This window comes from Lactuca serriola, chromosome 1 (genome assembly GCF_051521515.1).
Source record: "Lactuca serriola cultivar US96UC23 chromosome 1, Lser_US96UC23_V15, whole genome shotgun sequence".
In the NCBI taxonomy this organism is placed as follows: domain Eukaryota; kingdom Viridiplantae; phylum Streptophyta; class Magnoliopsida; order Asterales; family Asteraceae; genus Lactuca; species Lactuca serriola.
This window is the reverse complement of record NC_136408.1, coordinates 93,863,317-93,887,025: the sequence shown is the minus strand read 5'-3', so window position 1 is coordinate 93,887,025 and position 23,709 is coordinate 93,863,317. Positions and strand designations below refer to the sequence as shown.

Genomic DNA, 23,709 nt, shown 5'->3' with positions numbered 1-23,709 from the left:
CATAATTTAACTTGGATTTTCATATGTAACTCATCACCCAAACACTAGATTGGATTTTTGAGTTAGAAATGAGAATATCATATGTCTTGGTAATGATCTCAAGCTTCAACCTTCTTCTTAATCTTCAAACCCTAGCCCTAGGTTTTGCTCAAGAGCATGAGATATCCATGGAGATGCTCTTTAACTTCTCATTCCCGTTTTTAAATCTAAATGAGGGGAGACTAACTAGTTATTCTAAATCTTTGGCTATTTGGCGAGTTAAGTTCCCATGTTTCTTATTTCACAAATGAGCACCATTTGACATGGATTTTTAAATAAAGTTTCAAGGTTAATACATTTTCCCCACTCTGCCATTACTCTATCATTTAGGTTATTGACCAATTCAACTAATTGTGACAAGTTTTCTAGTAGACAATTTTAGCCCCTCGTATTTATTTATTTTCATCATTAACCTATTCGATTGTGTAATGCCTACACCATCTTTACACGCTTTTACAACTTGCTTGGATGAAATCATGTTTATATGAAAGTAAATGTATTATGTTAAATGATTTTATAGTTAATGAATTAGTTCAGTTTTGGTAAGAACAAGAAAATGTTAAGGTTAACATGTTTATACATTACAATACCAGGTGGATGGCAAGTAAAAAATATTAGGTGCATTCATAAATATATGGTTAGTTTGGAGTTTACAATTTGTTAGTTCAAAGTATACCTTACTACACATTAGATTCTGAACCATTTTATGCGCATTCAAAATAGCAAAATAATAATTAACAGTTTGGTTTGTGTACTACGTAGTCCAACTAGTGGTGTTCTAGACCGGATAGTTATTTCTTAAATTTATGAAAAATAAATCATTTCATATAATGGATTTATTCCTTATAATTATTTTTGTCAATATCCATAAAAAATTAGCAATGTGTTATATTACAAATTAGTAATGTGAAACATATATTACATGTTAATCTTACGCCTTAATTTCTAATCATTCTAACATATTAATTAAACATGACACTTTTTGACTAATAGTTGTGAATAAGAATTAAATATATATCAAAAACATATTCAATAAGATGGGAGGATGTATTCATATTTCACCACTCATTTTTTGAGTGTCAAGATAGTTTTTTATTCACTCATATTTCACTCACCAAAAAATAGCAAATGATCATCTTTCGTTTTTATTATTTTTAGATAAAAATAATCTACATTTAAGCTTTATAAATCCAAAAAATAAATATAATTCCTTAAAAATGATTAATAAACTTAATAATTATTTAAAATAAAAATATTTCATTACTTCAAAAAAAGGTACATAAAAAAACAATCAAGATTATTATAAAAAAAAAATTAAAATAAATAACTAGAAACAATCAAGATTAAAAAAACACAACCTAGATTTTTAAAAAAAGACTTAGAAAACATAATTAAAAATTACATAATATCCAAAGTTGAAAAAAATGTGTCACTCTAAATCCTCACGCGAGTCCTCGACACTTTCATCCCTATGATTGTCATCCGAATCCTCGCCAGAGTCTTCGACGCATATATTTGAATCTTCATTTGATTCGTCAAACAAATCATCATGTCAATACTCTGTATGGGTTGTACGTGAGCCCGTTATATGTGTTCCACCAAATCCACACAAAGGGCGTGATGAATATCGCGATCATGTACTTCTCTTCTATTCGCCCTATACTATTGTGTATTAACAACTACTTTTTATCTTCTAGAATCATATTATGTAATATGATGTACGCTTACATTATGTGTTGCAACCTTTTCACTTCAATTGAATACATATCATATCCAAAGATCATGTGATGCGATTGCTTTTAGAACAATCGTCGGCTCTCTATGATCGTCTCGTATATATGGACCACGTCATGCCTTGGGGTACAATACCCAAGACCAGTGCATGCAATCATTACTACCCATCATTCCTGGGAACTCATACTTACTTTCATGCACTGTGTACAATTTGTGGACATCATTGATAGTTGGTTTGCGCAAATATCATAGTGTGTAAACCAAAGTAATAGTTTTCGCGAACTTGTACATACTATCTCGTGTGGTACGCTCGGACATCCTTAAATACTCGTCTCATTTGTCTACTCTTATGTCCTCTCATGTCGTATGCTAACTAACAAATTGCGGCTATGCATTTTTGAATTGGAGAAAAACCTTTTTTGCGTCTTGCATCCCGCTTCCATTGGAAATATGGAAAACGACTTTCCAAAATCGCTAACAATACATAAAAATAATTCTTTCGTCATCCGAACCTACCGTCAAAACTTTTCAGCGTATACGACATTATCTGCAAAGTAGTCTTCTATAAGACGTTTGTGCCTGATTTCACGATTTCTCACCAACGAAGGGTTTCTTGTTTGAAGTTGTTTGAAGTAGTGAACGTGAACTTTGACATGTCTGTTTCGGAAATACACCATTATTTTTGTCATGACAAAACCGACAATTAATGCATCTGCTTGAGCCATCGAATCAGATGACGAAGATGATGATGCCGACATTGTGTTTGAGTGGGTTTTTTGAGAGAATACATAGAAATAAGTGTGAAAATTGTGTTAGGTTTGTTTAGTATTTATAGAGTGGTAAATGTATTTTAAAAAAATGAAAATTTATAGTTTATATTCGTTGAAACCAAAAAAAAAAAAAAAAAAGGAAAATAAGTTTTATTTTTTAAAGTTAATCAGCCAATGAGTTGAAGAGAAAGGGGTCTGGGTAGCCTTCCCTCCCTCCGTTCCCGCACACCATAAACCACAATGGCATTGTTGTGTTTCCGGTTGCGGTTCCCTTTCCGTACCCCCTAAACCATTACGTACCCTCCGGCCTAATGTGTTCATATAAAAAGTATTAGCAAAGTAATAAAAAAAATTATGGTAATAATTATTCATATTTCATGTCTTTATTAAAGTTGTGCTTTTACAATAAGAGATCAAACCTTAAGCTATATAATATAATACGTCAAAGATGCTCTTACCACGAGCTTTTAAGGAAGATTTTCAAAATGTTCCTTTTAAATAAAATTGATTATTAAATTTTTAAATTCTTATTTTTTTGATATTTTGAATAAAAAACATACTGAACTTTACAAAATCAAGCTAAAAGAACGTATTCTTGATCATTAGCAAACTAACAACGATCTAATTCTAATTAAAGAAAGAAAGAGCAACGTTGACTTGTTGACTTGGGTCAAAAGTCAAACCAGTTTACAAAAAATATACAACATTCCCATTGTTTTGGCTTGAAACACCACCACAAAAAAGCCCATATAACAAAATGTGAACTAATCTATTTCTTTCACAAACACTTAAAACAATCTTAAGAGCCAACATCAATTCAATGCTTCTTCTACCCACAAAAATCTTGAACAACTGAAGCCTCTCATTCTGGTTTTATATCCAAATCATGAAAGGCACTTCGCTTAAAAACTCAATAAAGTCTCCAATAGTCAAGGCGTTAAGTCAAAGTTTGACTCCAATAGTGAATGCACTTGATCAAGAGAGGATACCTTGTAATCTGGTTTATGTTCAACATTAGCATATTCAGGAGAATCATACCTTCCTGTTTCATCAAGCAAACATGTATATGCTCCTGCCCTTTTCCCACAAGCCACCTGTTTAAAATCATAACATCAAAAAGATTATAACTTTATATATCCCTTAGAAATTGGATGGCATTAATCACTCACATCATCCTTCAAGCTATCTCCAATCATCATCACTTCATGAGGTTCAACTTCCCATGTTGAACATATATGAAGCAGGGGAGCTGGATCTGGTTTATAAGGTCGAAATTCTCTGCTCAATGCTGGAGAAAATGACATCTGTAACAATATATGTCCTTATGAGTTTAATGATTCAGTAATGTAATGAGAAGAAAAGAAAAAAATATATACCCCAAATCGTTCATGAAACAAATCAACAGCTAATTTGACATTACGAGTTATTAGTCCCCTTCTGCAAAAACAATCAATTCAATTGCAAAATGTAATGAAGGGATACAGATAATTTGTATAAGCGATCATATTATAAAGAAATCATGTGAGCAAAATCCAAAATCTAACCTGATATTCCTCGAATTAAGGAACCCGCAAAGTTCTGCAGCACCTGCATTGTTGTTCAAGTATAACGAAAAGTTTTTATTACCGATTGAAGTTCCAAGAACGCTGAAAGTTATGAAATTTAAGTTGTTATGAGCAGCAACACGAAGAAATTGACGAAACCCATGAATTTCCCCAATTATTATGCAGATTCAAATGTATAAATCTGATGTCGCAACACCAAATTCTACTTGCAATCAGCTAAATAACATCGTTATACTGCTAATATCTATCCATCATCCCATACGAAGATGGAAATTGATCAGGAAAGGTAATGAATTCATGCGATTTTACCCGGCATAACCTGGAGTCGATCGAGCCCCTGGCGCTCAAAATCGGCAATAACTTCGTAAGCTTTCTGTTGCTTGGAAGGTTCCCATTGTTCGATATGATGCAAAATGTCGATGCCAGAAGGGGAAGCGGATTTGATGGAAAGGTACTGATCTTCGCCGAGGACGGCTTTGTACATGGCCGGAAAATCAATTACGGGGACTGTAAGGGTTCCGTCCATGTCAAAAACCACTCCCCTGAGGCGAGATTTGATGGGTTTAGAAGTGGATTGAAGAGACATGGTGATGGTGGTTGATATGGATTTGAAGAGAGCTCTGGAAAAGAGCGGTGGTATGGATGCTTGTAGCATAAGCGTATCGGTTTGGAATTTGAGTGGCGACAAATTGAGCGGCGCCATTTATAGATAAGAAGATCGCATATCACGGATCCTACGAGGTTGGGTAATATGCGTTTTTAAGGTTTATAGAGTGTGATATGAAGTTATAAGGAATTTGTTTGGTTTTTCTCAATTTTTTCATGTGACATATGCCTTCATGCGCCCATTTTTTCTTAGAGCATCTGTCGACTCTTTAAGAAAGTTTTTTGGTATTTGTTTAGTCACATGTCATTGCCAAATCACTAATTCAAAAGGCTTTGTAAACACTTAAAATAAAAGAGTTTTTTTACATAATTTTTTTATAGTCTCATATTACCAATCAAAAACAAAATATATAGATATATGAAATATAATAATATTAAACTATGAAAAAGCTCTAACATCTAACCATATAGTTTGCTAATTATTAGCAAACTTTTTGAAAAAACTTGGTTTTCTTGGTAGTTGTGGCATGTCACGAACATGAAGTTGAACAAGAAACAAACATGAAATATAGTGTTGAAGAAGAACATTAAGAACAAACCTTAGAAATTAATGAGACGAAGAAGAAATTACAGTTTTTTGGTTGCAGATATGAGATGGAGGAAATTGTAGAACTATTTGAACAAGAGTATGAAATCCCAGAAGTGATAAAAGTAGCTCAAAAAAATCCAATTACATAGGGGAACAATAAAACTTTAGAAGAAAAAAAAAAAGAGCTCAGAAGGGCCTTAATTTTCACCTATGAAAGATGAGTTGACAACGGACCCACCGTTGAAGAAGGCATAACGTCACAGCTCAAGTGCACCAGCCGGGAATCGAACCCGGGTCTGTACCGTGGCAGGGTACTATTCTACCACTAGACCACTGGTGCTTTTGTGTTTTTAATGCAATCTAAATTCTTCAAATTAAAAAACATCTTCTGTTGGGTCTATATCTTAGACGAGCATTACTTCCAAGACCACAGTTTCGCCTTTTTGCCGATGTGCTAGAGCACCTATCCTCTCCACGTTGAAAAAGTATAAATGAATGAGCAATTTTGTTTAGCATATATTAAATTATCCAAAAGTGAATTATAATAGATTTAAATTATAATTGGGTTAATGCTTTGTTACATAACAAAGTTATTAATTAATTATTAAAATAATATGAGAGAGAGAAAGAAGAAATTGGGTTAATATTTGTTACATTGCACTCACTCGATTTAAACAAAATAAACTTAAACATAAATAATAATAAAATGTTTAAGGATATGTTTGAATTTAGTTATGAAATATACATCCTTTTTATTAAATCTTAGACAAAACTGTAAATTTGGTCATCGTGGTTTGCAAAAATCTTTAGATAGAGTCTTAAATATTTCCAGTTTGTATAGAAGGTCCAAAATCAAAGTTTTTCTGTGTTTTTAGTTCAAAAAACTTGAAAAAACGGTTATACCCTTTTACTTTTTTATATATATATTTTTTTTAATTTTTCAAATACTATTTTAATTTAAAAATAAAAAGAAAAAAAAAATAATTATCCTCTCTCTCTCTCTCTCTCTCTCCTCTCTCTCTCTCTCTCTCTCTCTCTCTCTATATATATATATATATATATATATATATATATATATATGTTCTTCCATGCTTTTTACTTTCACTTGTAATCAAATGAAAAAAAACAGATCCGTAAGGAAATCCATGTCAAAAATGGAATAAGAATTGCCCATTTCCCGACCATCTTCTTATTCCCATGTTAACCAAACACCCCCGCCCCCAAGTGAATCGATTGAACCCACCTACCTCATCTCTATCTTGTGCCTCATCGGAAAAACGTGATACGGTGTCTCCCGCGAATTTAAGCCTCTGTCACTGACAAGCTAAAACTTGTGCTCCCCTGATTTGATCTCCATTCCTGCAATTAAAGGGGATTTTTTAGTTGTTGGTCTTACCCCTCTCAGTGAAAATCAAAAACCCAGAAGACGAGATGATGTAAACCGAAAACCCAGAAGAATATTTAAACCAAGGGCGGAGAAGATGAAGTGGGTGGGTGAGCGATTTCATCAGATGTCTTGACTCCTAGAACCAACACCTCCATTAGCGGGTTTCATTTGTGAGATGTTTGATTTGCAGGATGTATATGTGAGAGGTTTCATTTGCAGGAGAATGCAAGAAAGAAGAAGATGGGGAGGGGGTAGTGTTGAACCTGCATCAACGTATGTGTCTTCGTTATCAGATAATTCGTCAATGATGTTTGTTTTGGGGTAGAACCTGCAACTGTTTATAATGAGCCTCAACACCTGAAACAATATCTAAATCTATAAACATGTGTGTTGAATCTGAAATCAAGAGAGACCTTCTTGTAGCAGCAGGGGCATTTAAGATCAACATTCTGATACTGTACCCTGTTACACATTATGATGATTTCATTCATGTCGAACAAACCAATCTGTATACTCTTGTAGCCAAGTAGCAAAAATTTGGGTTTTTTATTCCTGATTCGATAAATGAGGAAGAAGAAGAAGAAGAAGAAGAAGAAGAAGAGAGAGATGATAATACATTTCTTTTCTTTTTATTTTTAAGTTAAAATGGTATTATAATAATTGTAAAAAATAAAAAAATAAATAAAATAAAAGGGTATAATCGTCTTTTCAAGTTTTTTTGGACTAAAAACTCAGAAAAACCTTGATTTTGGACCTTCTGTGCAAGTTGAAAACTTTTTGGACCCCATCCAAAGATTTTTGCAAACCACAATGACAAACTTTGCAGTTTTGTCTTAAATCTTATAAAAAATACCATTTAATATTTTAGTTCAAGATAAATAAATATTTTTTGTGATACTAATTTGTTTTTATTCATAAACACTCACAAATATATTCATCACATCAAATTTAAACAAATAGTCGGCCAACACATTGACGCCCATGAATATATATTTCAAATTTTCAACTCCTTGTTATATAAAGTTCACCGGTTTTTATGAGTGGTGTCATCCCCACTATAGAAGCAAATATATAAGAACATTGAGACATCATCATCGGGACCTTCATCGTCATCCTTGGATACATCACGATCTGGACCTTTGGGTCGAGCACGAGCACCACCTTCTGATTCGTTAGGACCATGAGCACCCACAAATGGAGGGAAGTTTGGTCTACATGTGTCGTCATGCAGCATTTTGGTCTTTGGTTATAATATTCTGAAGTATACCCCATTTAAGGAAGATGTACACATTATACTTAAAGATGGTTGTCAATTATATATTATTAACAATTTATTATACTGCTAATATTATTTTATTATCTCATACAAAGACGGAAATTGATCAGGAAATGTAATGAATCCATGTGATTTTACCGAGCATAACTTGTAGTCGATCGATCCCCTGACGCTCATAATCCGCGATAAGCACAAACTATATGAGAGTTTTTTCATATAGTTATTTTATGGTCTCACAGTAGCAATCAAATACTAAATATATCGATATATGATATATAGATAAGGAATATAATAATATTAAACTATTAAAAAACTTTAACAACATAGCTTGTTAATTAGCATGCTTATTGAAAAGCTTGGTTTTCACGATGGAGATTATGGAACTGAAGGGACTAAACAAGAAGCAAGAGCGAACATTTGTATAACAATAAAGAATGCTTTGTTGCTTATGAGATGCATATATGAAGATGGAAGCTCTTTCAAATCGTTTTTGCCTTTTTGGGCACTAACTATGTATCAAAATGATGAGGAATATGAAGACTGTGTTGACAATGAAGATGAAATCCGGGAAAAAAAAAAAAAAAACATTTGATTTGAAGTAATGTAAAGGTAATGATCAAGAACATGAAGTTAAACAAGAAACAAACATGAAAGATATTGTTGAAGAAGAATATCAAGAACAAAACATAGAAATTATAGTGATGACCAAGAAGAAATTACAGTTTCTTGGTTTATTATTTAACAAGAATGTAGATCATTTGAATAATTTGATTAAGACGAGAATGTAGATCATGGTAAAGAACTTCAAGAACTTAGAACACTATACTATGAAATGAACACTTGAGTATAAACATTGAAAAAGTTCAAAAGATGAACTTCAAATTACATAGGGAATAATAAACTTTAGAAGGGGAAAAAAAGAGCTCAGAAAGGCCTGAATTTTCATCTATGAAAGATGGACTGACAACGAACCCAACGTTGCTGTAGGCGTAGCATCACAGCTCAATTGCACCAGCCGGGAATCGAACCCGGGTCTGTACCGTGGCAGGGTACTATTCTACCACTAGACCACTGGTGCTTTTGTGTTCATTTAGAATCTAAACATATCAAATACGAGACGTAATCTAACCCACCGTTTGTCCTTTTGCCGATATGAAAAGCAAAATGATCGAAGCACCCTTTCCTCTCCACGTTGAAAAAAGAGTAACGAATGGGCATAATTCTTTTAGCTTGTATTAAATTACCCAAAATGTGAATTATAAATAGATTTGAATGATTGTTGGGTTAATGCTTTGTTTCGTAATTAAGTAATCAATTCATTATTAAAATACTACGAAAAAAGAAAGGATAAATTGATAGTGATAGACATGAGATAGAAATAGGCAATATTGCACTCATTCGATACAAACAAAACAACATTTAACATAAAAATATTGTTCTTGGATGGCCTAACATACATTTTTTTTATATAACAAAGAGATATGAAAGTGAATGAATTAATTTTGGTGTGAATATTGTTATAAATTTAACATGTTTATATATAATAGTTGGATAATGTGGTATGTGGAAATTAATAAAAAGTCTAGATTCATAACTTTTTAAAGGCAATGTAAGGAAATCTCCAGAATAGTCCTACTATTTTACTCTGATTTATGAAAAAAAAATCTCAAAATAAATTTTCTTTACAAAAAAACTTGAATTACCGGTAAAACGATTTGATACCATTTTCCCGATTTACCGGTTTCATTAAAGTTTCATTATTTTACCCTAATTTATGAATAAGTCTAAAACTAAAATTTAGTGATGATTTGACATCTTTCTCCGTGTAACATACATTTGATCAGTTTCATTGCTGACTTGGACACATAGTCATTAAATTAGTTGATAAGATTGATACAATGAATATAATGCTACATTTACTGTAAAATTTAATATTCATCTCATCGGCTCATTTATGACTATATATCTAGGTCAAAAATTAAACCAATAAAATATGTGTTTCCAGGAAAAAAACAACAGAAAATGAGTTGATATCTGATGAGATGTATATATTTAGCTACATAAGATTAGATACATAATTTGAAATTTCTTATAAACGTAAAAATGATGAAGTTGTGTTGGTTTATGTAATTATTACAGTGTTCGTTTGATGCATTTTATATTCCAAAAAATATACAATGCATCAAGATATCAAGTTTTATGGTAACATAACACTATATAGCTTAACATATCCATCTCATCGGCTGATTTAATGACTAGGCGTCCAGGTCAGCAATGAAATCGGTAAAATGTATGTCATATGGAGAAAATGGTCAAATCATCACTAAATTATAGTTTGGGATTTATTCGTAAATTATGATAAAATAATGAAACTTTAATGAAACCAGGTAAGTAATGAAACCGAGAAAAAGGGGACAAATCGTCATTTTTACCGGTAATTCATGTTTTTTCGTAAAGAAATTTTAGTTTGGGACTTCTTCGTAAATTAGGATAAATTTTTAAGACTTTTTCAAAGATTTTCCATACAATGTAAAACAAAAAATTATAGGACAAATATGATGTCGTTTTGGCCTTCGTAGTGCCCACTACAAAATGGAGTCATTAGTGGAAGTAAGGGTGGCAAATCGGGCCATCATGTCGTGTTTTTGTCTGACCCGACACGACACGACAATGTTTTATGTAACATGAACACGACACGACACGATCTCGGGTTTTTTTAACTATGTCACAATATTATCATGCCTAATTTCTTTCCAGCTGTCAACCATCAAAAAAATTTCCAATTTTAGGACAAATTACAAACACAAAGATGCCAATTACAATTTAATATTTTATAAGAAATTTCTAAAAACCAAAAGTTAAAAACTTTCATAACAGGGACATAATTGTCATTTCACTTTGGCGAGCTCTAAAGGCACCATCTCCTGCAGTCTTAAGAATAGTGCAGCTACCTAAAGAAACACCAAGAGGTAAACCTATCTTTTCTGTATAACTTTGTAAATTTGAAACTAATGTTTTAGTAGGATTGGTAGCAAAGACATTGAACTTCTTGAAGCCAGTCACATGAATCACCACACTCTTTGGCGCTTCTGAACCCATTTCCTTCTCAAAATCAGAGCTTCAATCACCAAATCCTGGCTGATTTCCTATATAGGAAGCAACAAAGATGCACCAAACATGATTAAAACCACTAACCCTAAGAAGGAAATAAAGTTAATAGCGAAAATGCTTATACAGTTCATTCGATTTAATTTAATCAAAAAGCAATAATGCGAAAGCGAATTTATGATAAAAGCAACGTCATCATCTCCCAACATAATAATTAACATGCAATTATTCCAATCCGTCGATGATCTGAAATCCGATTGGTATACCTAAAAAGTAAAACCTAAACAGAATTGCTTAATGGTATCGTAAGAAGAATCAACTGAGGTGTAATCTATAATCGCAAAAAAGCACTTTAAAAAACTTCTGAAAATGATTTGTGAAACACAAAGTCAATACATTAACATTAAATCAAACGCTACACTTGGATTCAATCGTGGCGGAGATGGAGCAGTGACGACCCGGAAAGAACTCTGATACAAAAGAGGATCAACAGGTCAAGAAAACATCCCTTATTCATTTCATATTTACTGCCCTAAATCTCATAGATTTAAAAAAAAAAATTCAAGCACATCTTTCGGACCCAATTGCTTCTGAAAAAAAAACATAAATCAAGGTGACACAACACAATCACATGGTTTCACTACCTGTTGAACACGGAATCAATCGAAGTCGTCGGAATCCAAGCAGGGGATGACGAATCGGAGCTGGTTGGTCCAATTCCTTTGACCGGTGTCACACCCCAAAACCAAGAACGGCGGAAACGTTCTGGGGCGGAGGACGTCATGTACAGTATCACAACAATGAAAAGTAGTAAACAAGCAACAACATCATCCATTGCATTAATAATATAATTATTATACAAGTGTGTTCTGTCGAATTCTGATAAACACTAAAGCATAAATCAAAATGAAAGATGCGTCTTGATTGAGCAACATCTTCCCTGAACCTTGCATTGGTACCTGTCTATGGTTGACCTAAGGATACAAGTTATTTTGAAAGAGAGTATCAGCTTTAAAGCTGGTGAGATCATAAGTATTTTAGTGTCTTAATTTGTATGTAAGAAATAGTTTGTATATGAACTGTAAGTATAAAAATGTATATGAACTGTAAGTATAAAAATGTTTGTAAAACAACTGTAAACGTTTGAAAAACCCTAGAAATCCCTATGATTCCTACTATTATATAAGGGTGTCTTCTACCAAGACCTAACTGTTCTCAATGTAGTCTTCTACCAAGACTTAACTGTTCTAAATGTTCATTTCTTGTAAAAATGTGTAATTTTCCCAGGTGTGACTATCATTAACAAAATATAGTTTTTACATTTAAAGTTTAAGTGAAAAGATCACTAAATATATGTAAAGGGAAAATTAATGTAGTACTGAAGTGTAGCGCTATAAGAACTACTGCAGTACTAACTACCTTAAACCGGATTTATATGTAACGACCCAATTTTCACGTCCAAAAATTTCGTTTTTAAAACATTACTTTAGAAAACATTAATAATTAAAACATTGCTTGATTAAACCATTTCACATCGAGAACCGAATTTGAAATCCATAACAGTTAAACAACCAAAATGTCAGAGTAACAATCCGAGGGTAAACTCATAAATGCGGAATCAAAGTGTGTGTGTGTGATGAGCCGCTACTGCGCCTGCTCCTTCCCCTTGGCTGAAGAGGTACCTGAAACAACAACTGAAAAACGTAAGCACAAAACTTAGTGAGTTCCCCCATCGTACCACATACCATACAACACATATCATACATACTGCCAGGCTATTCTGGGGTGCCGACTACCCGTGCGGCCATTCTGGGGTGCCGTCCTACCTGTGTCAAGCCATTCTGGGGTGTTGACTACCCGTGTCAAGCTATTTTGGGGTGCTGACTACCCGTCGGTCCTGACAACCGATCCTCGGGGACTGTTTCACCCCCTACTGCTACTTACACATATATCATACATAACATATTATCAAACATATCTGGGGTGTCTGGACTAACCTTCGGTCCTAACAACCGAACTCGGGGATTGGTCCCCTCCTACTACCTCTATCGCATACAACATAACAAGCCATCATGCAAACATATCATCACATACTGTCAGACATTTATGGGGTGTCTGAACTACCCTTCGGTCCTAACAACCGATCTCTACTTCTATCACATATAACATATCATGCTAGCATATAACATATCAGGTAGTAGCAAACAGAGATGATATCACAAAGACAATCATCTATCATACGACTCCTATTGGTGGGCCGTAGACCCACCGCTACTGGAAGGTAACTCACCTCAAAGTAGCTGCTGATCTGATCGGGAACTGACTGTCTACTGCTGCTGCTGCTGCTCCGGAAATCCTCCGGCTGTAATTCCCACAACATACTCAATCAATCACTGCTAACTGACCTTTGGGTAAAATGACCATTTTACCCCTGATCATGTCATAAGTCCAAATCAGAGTCAACTTTCAGTTGACCCGACTCGCCGAGTTGGCTCTCCAACTTGTCGAGTCCCTACCCAAACGATTGTCCTGAATCCCGTTTCTACTCGTCGAGTTAGGCGTTGACTCGACGAGTTCTCCTTCCAACTGATGTTCAAGTCCTTCATCCTACTCGCCGAGTTGTATGAACAACTCGCCGAGTTCATCTTCATCCGATGAACACTTATGCTAAGACTCGCCGAGTTGTATGAACAACTCGCCGAGTTCATCTTCATACGATGAACACTTATGCTAAGACTCGCCGAGTTGTATGAACAACTCGCCGAGTCTGTTCTTGATCTAAGAAGATTGCCTTGAACTCGCCGAGTCAGGGCATTGACTCGCCGAGTTCCTTCATGGATGAGTTTGGCTTCCAACTCACTGAGTCACACCCCGTGACTCACTGCTCACACTCGACACTACGAAAAGGGGACAAACTCGGAGACTCGCGAGCAGACTCGCCGAGTCAGATGAACGACTCGCCGATTCGTTACCATGCAAGCACTATAAACGCGATTTTGCTTGGATCCAGTCCATGCCATTCACAGATCTGGGTTCCTAGAGCATGAATCACACGTAAAGTTTCCAACTTTACGTGTAGATATTCACCACTAAGGGTTTTAGGGTTCAAAATGCACCCAAAAGGGTAGATCTAGGGTCTTCATGCAATATGGGTCCATAAAGGCAACAGATCTGAGCTCCTGGAGCTCAACCATGCCTAGATCTAAAGGCCAATCAACTTATTACGAATTGTATTGCACATACAAGCTTGGGGAAGGGCTCAAGAAAGACTTAATGGAGTAATAAGCATAGAAACAGAGGGAAAACGGGTTATACCTCAAAGGAATCACTGAGAGAACACTAAGATGCTTGGCTTCCTTCCCTTCCTCTTGATCTACTCCACTTCCTTCTCAAAACCTTCAAGAACACACAATAATGCTTCAAACTCTCAAGGAAATAAGCTTTGAATGAGGGTTGGGGGCTCTGAGGGTGAATGGGGGCTGGCTTGGGGCGGACATGAGGCTTAAATAGGGTGCAAACCCCTGAAACTTAGGGTTTCATCCAACAGCGATGACTCGCCGAGTCCGGAATATGGACTCGCCGAGTCACCAACTTAAATGTGTCCCGGGTCCCGTCTCTACTCGGCGAGTCGGACCTATGACTTGCCGAGTCCAAGGCTAAAAATGGAAAATACTCAAAGAAGATTTACGTACCCGAAATCAGGTGCTACATTATATTAAGGCATCATGTGATTAATTGTACCATACTATCGACTGGTTAACAACGACTAAGGTAGGTCGTAAAAAAAGAAATGACGTTTGGCACCCGCATACCTGCAGGTCCGCCTGTAGCTAGCAGCAAGGTGTAGGATAGTCAATCCCATTATAGATCTATACGCAAACTCACGCTCTCCCTTCAAGAGACTCTGGCTACAACTCGGGCCATGCCATTGAAGGCATGCTCCGATACAGTGAATCACAATTGTTAACGTATTCATGTATATGTAATGTATTGTTACTTGTTCTAGTATCATTATATATGTTCTCTTCCTAGTATAGTTGTATATGTTCTTCTTCTAGTATAGTTGTATATGTTCTCTTTCTAGTATAGTTGTATATGTTCTCTTTCTAGTAAGTATAGTAATGTACTGTAATGTTCTAGATGTAATGTATGTTCTCTCTATCTAGCAAGTATTGACTCATGAATGAACTAACTCATTGTATGATATCGCATTCTAGTAATAGTTCTAGTATCTTCCTAAACTACCCCTATGGTAGTTTACTAGTAATCTAACTGGTACGTATGAACATGGATATATACCCTTGCTACCCAAGGGCATTGGATGTACTGGAAGGACCTTTATGACTATATATGTACACATGATATATAACTAATATTTAAACGACCTTCAGACGGGTACCCGATATCCCACCAGACCACATCCAAATCGAGGAAAAGGAAATAGGGTGGATAGCCTTCCTAAGTCCTTTCAACATTGCTTATATAACTATACATATATAGGCATGCAATTTATAATATAAAAGCATAAAATAAGTTTTGTAAAACCTTTGAACATAATTATTATCTAAGGAAAAGATCGACTTGATGTCAATCTATAAAACAGTTTGAAGGCATGGGTTTGAATGAACAGTTTAAGTATAAGGAAACATTTGTTTGAAACACAATTATAAATGAGTTTGAATGGAAACATACAGAGTAAAATGTACAGTTTAATAAGGAGTTTTAAACATAATAAGTGTTTACGATGAACATTTGAAGGAAATTGTTTGGTAAAACGGCTAATGAGTAGTCAATCATTTGAATGTTGTTTATTAATCACAAGTGATTGATATAATAACTAGCATGATTCTACTTGTATCCCCCCACAAAACATTTAAAAACAGTTAAAACATTGATTAAGGGGTATGAACTCACCTGTTGTGGGTGATACGGATGAACCGAAGAGGTAGGACTGCTAACTGTCAAGTGAAGACTTTAGACACACACAATGGTCCTAATTACATATGAAGACATATGTATATAAACAATTAGTGATTATAACACCAATTAAACATGTATAATCATCCTAATGCGAGGAAAACACTTTTGGTCAAGTGCTAGGAGGCTAATGGGTTGCAACAAAGGAGTGTAAGACCTCTTATGGGAGTTTATGGTCAAAAGACCATATGTGTTGGGAGTTTACGGCCCAGGGGAGTAAACTCCTGGCCGTAAACTCTCTATAGGGTCACTAAATGAACCTTAAAATTATTACAACTTAAGTGGTGAAGTGCTTCAAGGCTTAAACAAGTGTTTGGGCTTCCTTTTAACTCCTTTTAGGAGTTCACGGCCTTGGGACCAATCCCTTGGAGATTACGGCCGTAATCTCCTTTGGGAGGGTGTTTGTGGTGTTTTCAAGTCCCTAATTTATCTAAGAATGAATCAAGGAAATTGTCTAAGGCTTTAGGAGAGTTTATATCACCATTTGGCACTATTATTTGGAGTTCACGACCCTGGAACTTCTTGGGCCGTGAACACCTTTTTCTTGGTGTTCTAAAGGTGTTTGCTAGTCCTAAACACACTAGGGTACTTGTCTAAATTAGTCTCTTGGCTTAAGGAAGGTTTTTAGGGCATTTTGACACTTAAAAATGGAGTTCACGGCCCAAGAACATCCTTGGCCGTGAACTCACTTCTAGCCTTTGTTTCTAATTGATTTTGTGGTCTAAACATGTAATGGTAGCTTCTAGTTCGAGTTCCAAGGCTTTGAGGGACATTGGGCACTCTTTTGGCCCTTAAAAAGGAGTTTACTCTCCAAGTGTTCTTGGGCGGTAAACTCCCAAATCTTGGGGTTTTGATCCGATTTTGATATTATAAAACACAATCTAAGCTATATAATACAACTAGATAGCTACACTCACGATTTGAGATAAAAACCCGAAGATCCGTGAGAGAGAATTCGGCTTTTCTCTAGTTGGAAATGTAACTAATGAATAAATATGGTTCAAATTTCTATATATAGTCCATAGATTTTTGGCAGAAAATATTTTATTCCCGGAATGAACTCTAGTATCATAGAGTATTGGAATAACAGTGTTGCACAAAACCCTAGTGCATCCACTCTCCTGATATCTCCTTAAGTGCTAATCCTGAAATACTCAAACTTATACCCAAAGTCTGGAATTTCACTGTAACTGTTCTAACTTCTTATTGGCTTTGATATGGTTTGTTTAGAATGGAAATTTCGGGTTGTCACAACCGGTTTCCAAAGGAATAACAAAATATGAATGGAATCCAATTCCTTGACCGGCTATAAAACACCCAAATCCAACTTAACCATACAATATGCCATGTATTCATTATTATCACTAAAACACACATCCTATCAGTGGGGTAAGAAATAACAACTTTATTGTATACAATTGAGGAAAATTATCTAATACAGATTGATGTTTTATATACCCTATAAAAGTATGTTGTAAGTCTTTGTTGAGTTGAAAAGCTACATCCTAGTTTGTCTGGTGTCCCCAACGGAGGGGATCAAACCCTAAAACTGAAATGAATAGGACCGACATATGTACCAAACCTAACGCCATATGCTCTGATTCCTCTGATTATCTAAAAATTAAATCAAATGAAATAAAAGTCAGTACAGAGATGGGGGAGTAGGAAGAAACGGTAATAGGGTTGACGTCCTTTATGTAACTGATTCCAATCAAATGAAATTAAAGTCAATACAAAGGTGGGGGCGTACGAAGGCAACAAAAATACATATATTTTGCACTTACTTGAAGAATCATAAGCTCCAATCGATAACTTCATCCAGGAGATAGTCTTCAGCTCTTGTGCTGCTCCCATATTCCAATCAAACGATACCCTAGAAAGAAATTGGACCCAGCTGACACTTGAAAAACAAAATCGACTCAATAGACAAAGGAATCGGGGGAGAAAGCAACCCATCGTCCTCCTTGGTAATAACATCAGTTTGACCTTCGCCCTTTCTTTCACCTCGACAAATCAAAACCGGACACAAGGAAACTCTAAAATGCCAACCCAAGAGCATTCATCCAAGGACATTACATGTAAACTATTACCGCTCATCGAACTAATCTGTGGTAAAGTTGAAGGGTAGTCGACAGAAGAATAGATGTAGAATAGAGGAATGGATCGGAACAAAGAAAAAAATGAACAATGAAGAAGATAGGCGGTGGAAGCTCAAGTGGGGAATGAAGCGGTGGAGAGCACACTCATCCCGCTTTTATTGGTTACAATTGTCTGGGAGCAGCGAACACAACACGTATACCACTAAATAAAATAAAAAATGAGATTGGTCCAATCAAGAGCAAGAACTGTTGAATTGGGAACTCTTTATTAATATAATTATATAATTAAAAAAAAGTAGTACATAAATAGATAATAAAAAAAATAAAAAGAAATAATAAGTTGGTTAACTGGTTTCATACGAGTCCACATATAAAAATGGGAAAGAATTCGAAACCCCATCCACTTTGGTGGGAGTCAAATGGAAGTGATATGTAGCTCCTCTTCCGTCTCCGTATTCGTCTCCCCCCGCAACAATCTCTGTTTCGCTCCTAAGGTATGCGCTCATCCTCAAATTTTCTTTTGATTAGTTCCATTTTCACAATTTCATTGCAATCGGGTATAGAATCCTTCTAATTTTGTTTGAATTTACCACCACATTCAACACATGAGCTTGACCTAGAATACATTGTTGCCTTTTTCTATACTTCAATCGCTTTATCCCTATCAATCCTTAATTGTTACTGGAAAGTATAAGTTGTGTGTAAGTAAAGTTGTAAAATGTGAAATGATCATGGAATGGCGATGAAATTACACAGTTATACTAGTACTATTGTTCACATTTTTGGATGTATTTTTTCTACAGGTGCTACCATGGAATTCTTTACTTGTTAGCTCCGTAAAACCTCAAATTTGTAACTCGATTTCATGTGTAAGCTTAAATTCTAGCAATAGATTAGTAGCTTTCAACCCTAACAAGCAGCAGAACGGAAGTTTCTTCTGGTTGATAAGAAGTTTCAACAAACGATTCGCTTTCCAACATGTTGTGCTTTTTAGGAGGAATGGAAGGTTATTAACAAAGTTAAGGAATCATACTATCAACCTTCGGAAACTAGTTAAGAGTTCTGAGAAACTTAAAGATTTGTTTCCAGTTCTATTTGTCCGAATTGTCTTGGGAATGATGATCTTTATGACAATCACTATTCCTGTTAGCAAATCTCCTTCCTGTAAGTTATTGATCTTTACATTTTTCTTCAAGGTATGATATGAAGATCTCCAATTTTATTCTGAGTTGATATGTAGGGGCACTTACTGAGGAGAATCTTTTATTCCTTGAGGCATGGAGAACAATTGATCGTGCATATGTTGACAAAAGCTTCAATGGTCAAAGTTGGTTTAGGTATAGAGAAAATGCACTGAGAAATGAACCAATGAACAATCGTGAACAAACATGTAAAATTTCATTCTTTCAATTTCTTTCATTTTCTTTACTAATAACAATTGTCTAAAACTTGTTTCTATCTTGGCATTCAGATGCAGCAATAAAGAAGATGCTTGCCACCTTAGATGACCCTTTCACCCGTTTTTTAGAGCCTGAAAAGTTCAAAAGTTTAAGGGTATGAAAAATTGAAAATGAAGCTGACTATATTTCAATGAGATTTACTTTCTTTTTTAAACAAATATGTTTTATGAAGGCAGTCAGGAACACAAGGTGCACTTACAGGGGTAGGATTGTCAATTGGTTACCCAACTGGAAATGATGGAGCTCTTTCTGGACTTATGGTTATTTCAGCTTCTCCAGGTGGGCCCGCAAGTCGGGCTTCCATTGCCCCTGGTGATTTAATTCTAGCCATTGATGATTTTAGTACAGAAACAATGGATATTTATGATGCAGCTGAACGCTTACAGTAAGTTATATACTTATATATATTATATACTTTAACATTTTCAAATAAAGAAATAGATATTAAAAATTTAAAATCTTGAAGTTAGTTATAAAAAATCTAACTAATTTGCAGGGGGGCTGAAGGAAGTGAAGTACAGTTAAAAATACAAAGTGGGCCCGAGATAAAGCAATTATCTTTAACGTATATCAGTTTTCTTTCTTTCTTTCTTTCATTTAAATTATAAATTTATAACAAAAAATGTTTATTGAGATTAAAATTATGTGATATGAAGGAGGGAAAATATTTCATTAAATCCAGTGAGGTCAAGAGTGTGTGAGACACCTGGCATGGGGAAGGGTACCTCAAAGATTGGATACATCAAATTAACATCATTCAACCAAAATGCTTCTGGTAATATTTTAAAAGCAATTCTTTTACTATATTAATTTTTTTTATAAAAATTGCTTCTAACTTGTAACAAATTTTACTCTTTCTAGCTGCTGTGAAGGAAGCAATTGAGACTTTAAGAAGAGACAATGTTGATGCATTTGTCTTGGACCTTCGCAACAATAGGTAATAATATTTTATAAAAAATAAAAATTAGTGTTTTTTGGGCTTAACACTTTTTAAAAAGATGATAAATAATTTGATGCAGTGGTGGTCTTTTTCCTGAAGGAATTGAAATTGCTAGGATTTGGTAAGCCTTTTTGTTCTTCTGACTTTCTCTCTGTTAAGAACTAAAAAAGATTTTTCTTTTTTATTTATTTTTATATTTTTTAAAATTATATGAAACAGGTTGAATAAGGGTGTGATTGTGTACATATGCGATAGTCGTGGAGTTAGAGATATATATGACACTGATGGAACAAATGCAATAGCAGCTTCAGAGCCTCTAGCTGTTTTGGTAATGCTAATAATTTTAATAATCAACAAGGGCAAATTTGGAAAAAGTCAAAAAGAAAATTAAGTCTTTTTGTGTGTGTTTTAGGTGAACAAAGGAACTGCAAGTGCAAGTGAGATATTGGCTGGGGCATTGAAGGATAACAAGCGTGCAGTGCTTCTTGGGGAACCTACTTTTGGCAAAGGGTAATAAAGTAAATTTTCATTTAATGTTTTGTTGTTTTTTAGAAAGTCAATATATTTATTTATTTTTAATTTACAGAAAAATACAATCGGTTTTTGAACTGTCTGATGGCTCTGGCTTAGCTGTTACTGTTGCTCGTTATGAAACCCCTGATCACATTGACATCAATAAGGTATGCATGTATGTATGTATGTATGTATGTATGTATGACCAAATATTGTATTGGTGTTGAGGAATGTAGGTTGGGATAACACCTGATCATCCATTGCCAGCATCATTTCCAAAGGACGATGATGGTTTTTGTGGGTGCATAGGGGACCCAGCATCTGGATGTTTTCTAAACAAAGTTGGATTATTTTCAAGATGATAAATTAAAGACTTGTGTTATGTAAATTAAAACTCGATTAAACATTCATTTTGACTGTTGCTTACTTGTTCAAGATTCAAATCTGTATAGTTTTGAAAGAAATCTGAAAAATAAAAATGAAGTGGAACTCTTGTTATGAGCTAGTTGTTATCGAACATGTGAGTTAGAATGTTATATACAGACACAAGACATGAAAGACCCTAACCTTCGTGTTTCTAAAAGAGCCAAACTTTCATGCTTCACAATATAGTTACTTCAAAACATGTCAAGTTATAAGTCTAGTATTGAGTAAAGTATTAAGTAAAGTTAAGTAATATTTCAAATGTTGTAGCTTTCTTTTTTATTTTAATGAAATGCTTGTTTTTTTAACAGAATGTATTAAATTAGAAAAAAATCAATCTTGACCCACCTCTGAAATTGACATTCATGTTGTGTGGTAAAAGTGATGTGACAATGAGGTGGATGTCAAAAATCTGATGTGGAAGACGTATCATGTAAGGCATCACTCCCTTTAACCTAATGGGAACTCTATGAGTCAACTTTGTTATCACAAAACTAATTTTGTAAGTTTGTTTTCTTATAATAAAAATAGTTTGAAGGGCTAATCATATTAAACAACTAGGTTTTTCAAATCCCTCATGTTTTACTATTTTCCTCGTTTCGACTCATTTTATCTAATTTGTTTGAAAAACCCTCAAAACATGGCTATCCATATGTTTTTTTTTTAATTTTTTTAATTTTTTTTAATTTTTTTTTATTTTTGGTAAACTCACGTTTTTTTGAACCCTAACACATTTGAGAAAAACTTTGTCAAACAGTTTCTTTTGGAAAATAAAAGCATTTGTCCTTACCAGAAGATTACATATAAACCCGATAAATAAGTAAATGATTCAATGTTTAAAATGATTTAAAACTGATGTAAACGGTTTTGGTTCCAGCTCAATGTTGGAATCGATCGAAAGTGATTATGACTACTGTTATTAATTTTTTGAAACCGTTATCCGATGGGTACCTATTAAAACTGGTATATATATATATATATATACACACACACACACACACACACACAACCTGATGGATAAATTGAAAATGATTATAATTTGATACGGTGAGACTTTGTTTTGTCAAATAGCACTATATAATATATACCGATGGTTAAACTTAAACATATTCATTTTAAGTGATTTGATACACTGAGATTTTGTTTCATTAAACACCACTATATAATTTTGAAGTTTAAAAGGATTTAACATCTTAACATCTTTTTGTTGTTCAAAAGTTAATGTTTTTTACTTTCTTTTTCCTTTTGTAGGGAGAGATGCTACATTGTAGATTGTAATTAGTAGTTATTTTGAGTATTTTGTATCTGAACTAGAACCGAATAGTTCCAAAAAGTTTAATAACCCGTTTGACTGGCTCTTTGATTTCGGTTCATGTCAAATTAATGGAGTACATGTCCATGTTTACCACTTCATTTCTAATTAACCCTATTTGAGTCATATAAAAAAGATATTGATATTAATAAATTGTTTTTTAATAAATATAAAATTATTTTGCAATTTTTTTAAATTAATCAAATGATTTCCTAATTTAAATTTATCAAATGATTTTCTAATTATGTTTTATAAATCTTTTGTAAACCAAGATTTGAAAAAAAATATATTTAATTCAACAAAATCCCAAAAGAAATAAGAAAATGAAGAAATATAGAGGGGCTATTTGGGAAACTTACAATCGGCATTAAGGCATATATAAAGGAAATTTCAAGTGCACCTTCCTTTTTCTTCGACACGAACTTTTTGGAGAGAGAAAATGAAACCAATGCCAGTGGAATTGTTCGGAGAGATGGAAGAACAAGCATCAACGGTGGCTATGGACGTCGACGACGTCGAAGCACTCGATATTTTCGGAGAAGGTCCTATCGCCGCCTTGGACCACCACCGCTTGACGGATTCCGATTTTTTTAACTCCTTCGAAGACGATTTCGACGACGCCGACATCAATTGATACTAATCTTACGGTCACATCTTTTATTTCTTTAAACTTTGTTTTACGTAATTCGAACCGTGTATTTTTTTTCTTTGTTGTGATTGGTTTCCGATCCACAAATTCGCAAAACAGGAACAGATTGATCAATTTGATGAGAAATTTTGATTTTTCCACTGATGTAACGTTGATTTAGGGCTTGTTTTCGGAATTGAAATTGATTGCTTCAAATCATGCTACAGATTTGTTTTTTGAGAAGCCAGTATTGATATGTATTGTATTAGTTGAATGAATCTTC

At 34.4% G+C, this 23,709-nt stretch overlaps 2 protein-coding genes and 2 non-coding genes across 4 annotated transcripts; 1 reads left to right on the top strand and 3 right to left on the bottom strand.

The window, feature by feature from the left end:
* Positions 1–3,293: 3,293 nt before the first annotated feature.
* Positions 3,294–4,883, bottom strand: LOC145095384 (Haloacid dehalogenase-like hydrolase (HAD) superfamily protein). The gene is made up of 5 exons (XM_079033276.1): positions 4,418–4,883; positions 4,088–4,130; positions 3,920–3,980; positions 3,713–3,847; positions 3,294–3,637 (listed from the first exon to the last, which is right to left on the bottom strand). The coding sequence occupies exons 1-5, from the start codon at positions 4,809–4,811 to the stop codon at positions 3,473–3,475; spliced, it is 798 nt and encodes a 265-aa protein (XP_078889402.1). The 5' UTR covers positions 4,812–4,883; the 3' UTR covers positions 3,294–3,472.
* Positions 4,884–5,572: 689 nt separating this feature from the next.
* Positions 5,573–5,643, bottom strand: TRNAG-GCC (transfer RNA glycine (anticodon GCC)). The gene has a single exon. It is a non-coding gene; the product is annotated as a tRNA-Gly (tRNA).
* Positions 5,644–8,973: 3,330 nt separating this feature from the next.
* On the bottom strand, positions 8,974–9,044 carry TRNAG-GCC (transfer RNA glycine (anticodon GCC)). Its single transcript has one exon. It is a non-coding gene; the product is annotated as a tRNA-Gly (tRNA).
* Positions 9,045–18,536: 9,492 nt separating this feature from the next.
* On the top strand, positions 18,537–21,568 carry LOC145095374 (Peptidase S41 family protein). Its single transcript, XM_079033267.1, has 13 exons — positions 18,537–18,644; positions 18,954–19,314; positions 19,391–19,540; positions 19,622–19,704; positions 19,787–19,995; positions 20,107–20,175; positions 20,267–20,385; positions 20,472–20,547; positions 20,630–20,671; positions 20,770–20,878; positions 20,963–21,060; positions 21,137–21,230; positions 21,300–21,568. The coding sequence occupies exons 1-13, from the start codon at positions 18,570–18,572 to the stop codon at positions 21,423–21,425; spliced, it is 1,611 nt and encodes a 536-aa protein (XP_078889393.1). The 5' UTR covers positions 18,537–18,569; the 3' UTR covers positions 21,426–21,568.
* Positions 21,569–23,709: the final 2,141 nt, after the last annotated feature.

What these genes read in the sequence shown, in the direction of transcription:
- LOC145095374 (XM_079033267.1), top strand. Translation starts at nt 18,570, where the DNA reads ATGGAAGTGATATGTAGCTCCTCTTCCGTCTCCGTATTCGTCTCCCCC. An exon ending in GAACAATCGTGAACAAACAT is followed by an intron (nt 19,541 to 19,621) that starts GTAAAATTTCAT and finishes CTTGGCATTCAG; the next exon opens with ATGCAGCAATAAAGAAGATG. An exon ending in GAACCTACTTTTGGCAAAGG is followed by an intron (nt 21,061 to 21,136) that starts GTAATAAAGTAA and finishes TTTAATTTACAG; the next exon opens with AAAAATACAATCGGTTTTTG.
- LOC145095384 (XM_079033276.1), bottom strand. Translation starts at nt 4,811, where the DNA reads ATGGCGCCGCTCAATTTGTCGCCACTCAAATTCCAAACCGATACGCTT. An exon ending in TCGACTCCAGGTTATGCCGG is followed by an intron (nt 4,131 to 4,417) that starts GTAAAATCGCAT and finishes ACAACAATGCAG; the next exon opens with GTGCTGCAGAACTTTGCGGG. An exon ending in GAGATAGCTTGAAGGATGAT is followed by an intron (nt 3,638 to 3,712) that starts GTGAGTGATTAA and finishes GATTTTAAACAG; the next exon opens with GTGGCTTGTGGGAAAAGGGC.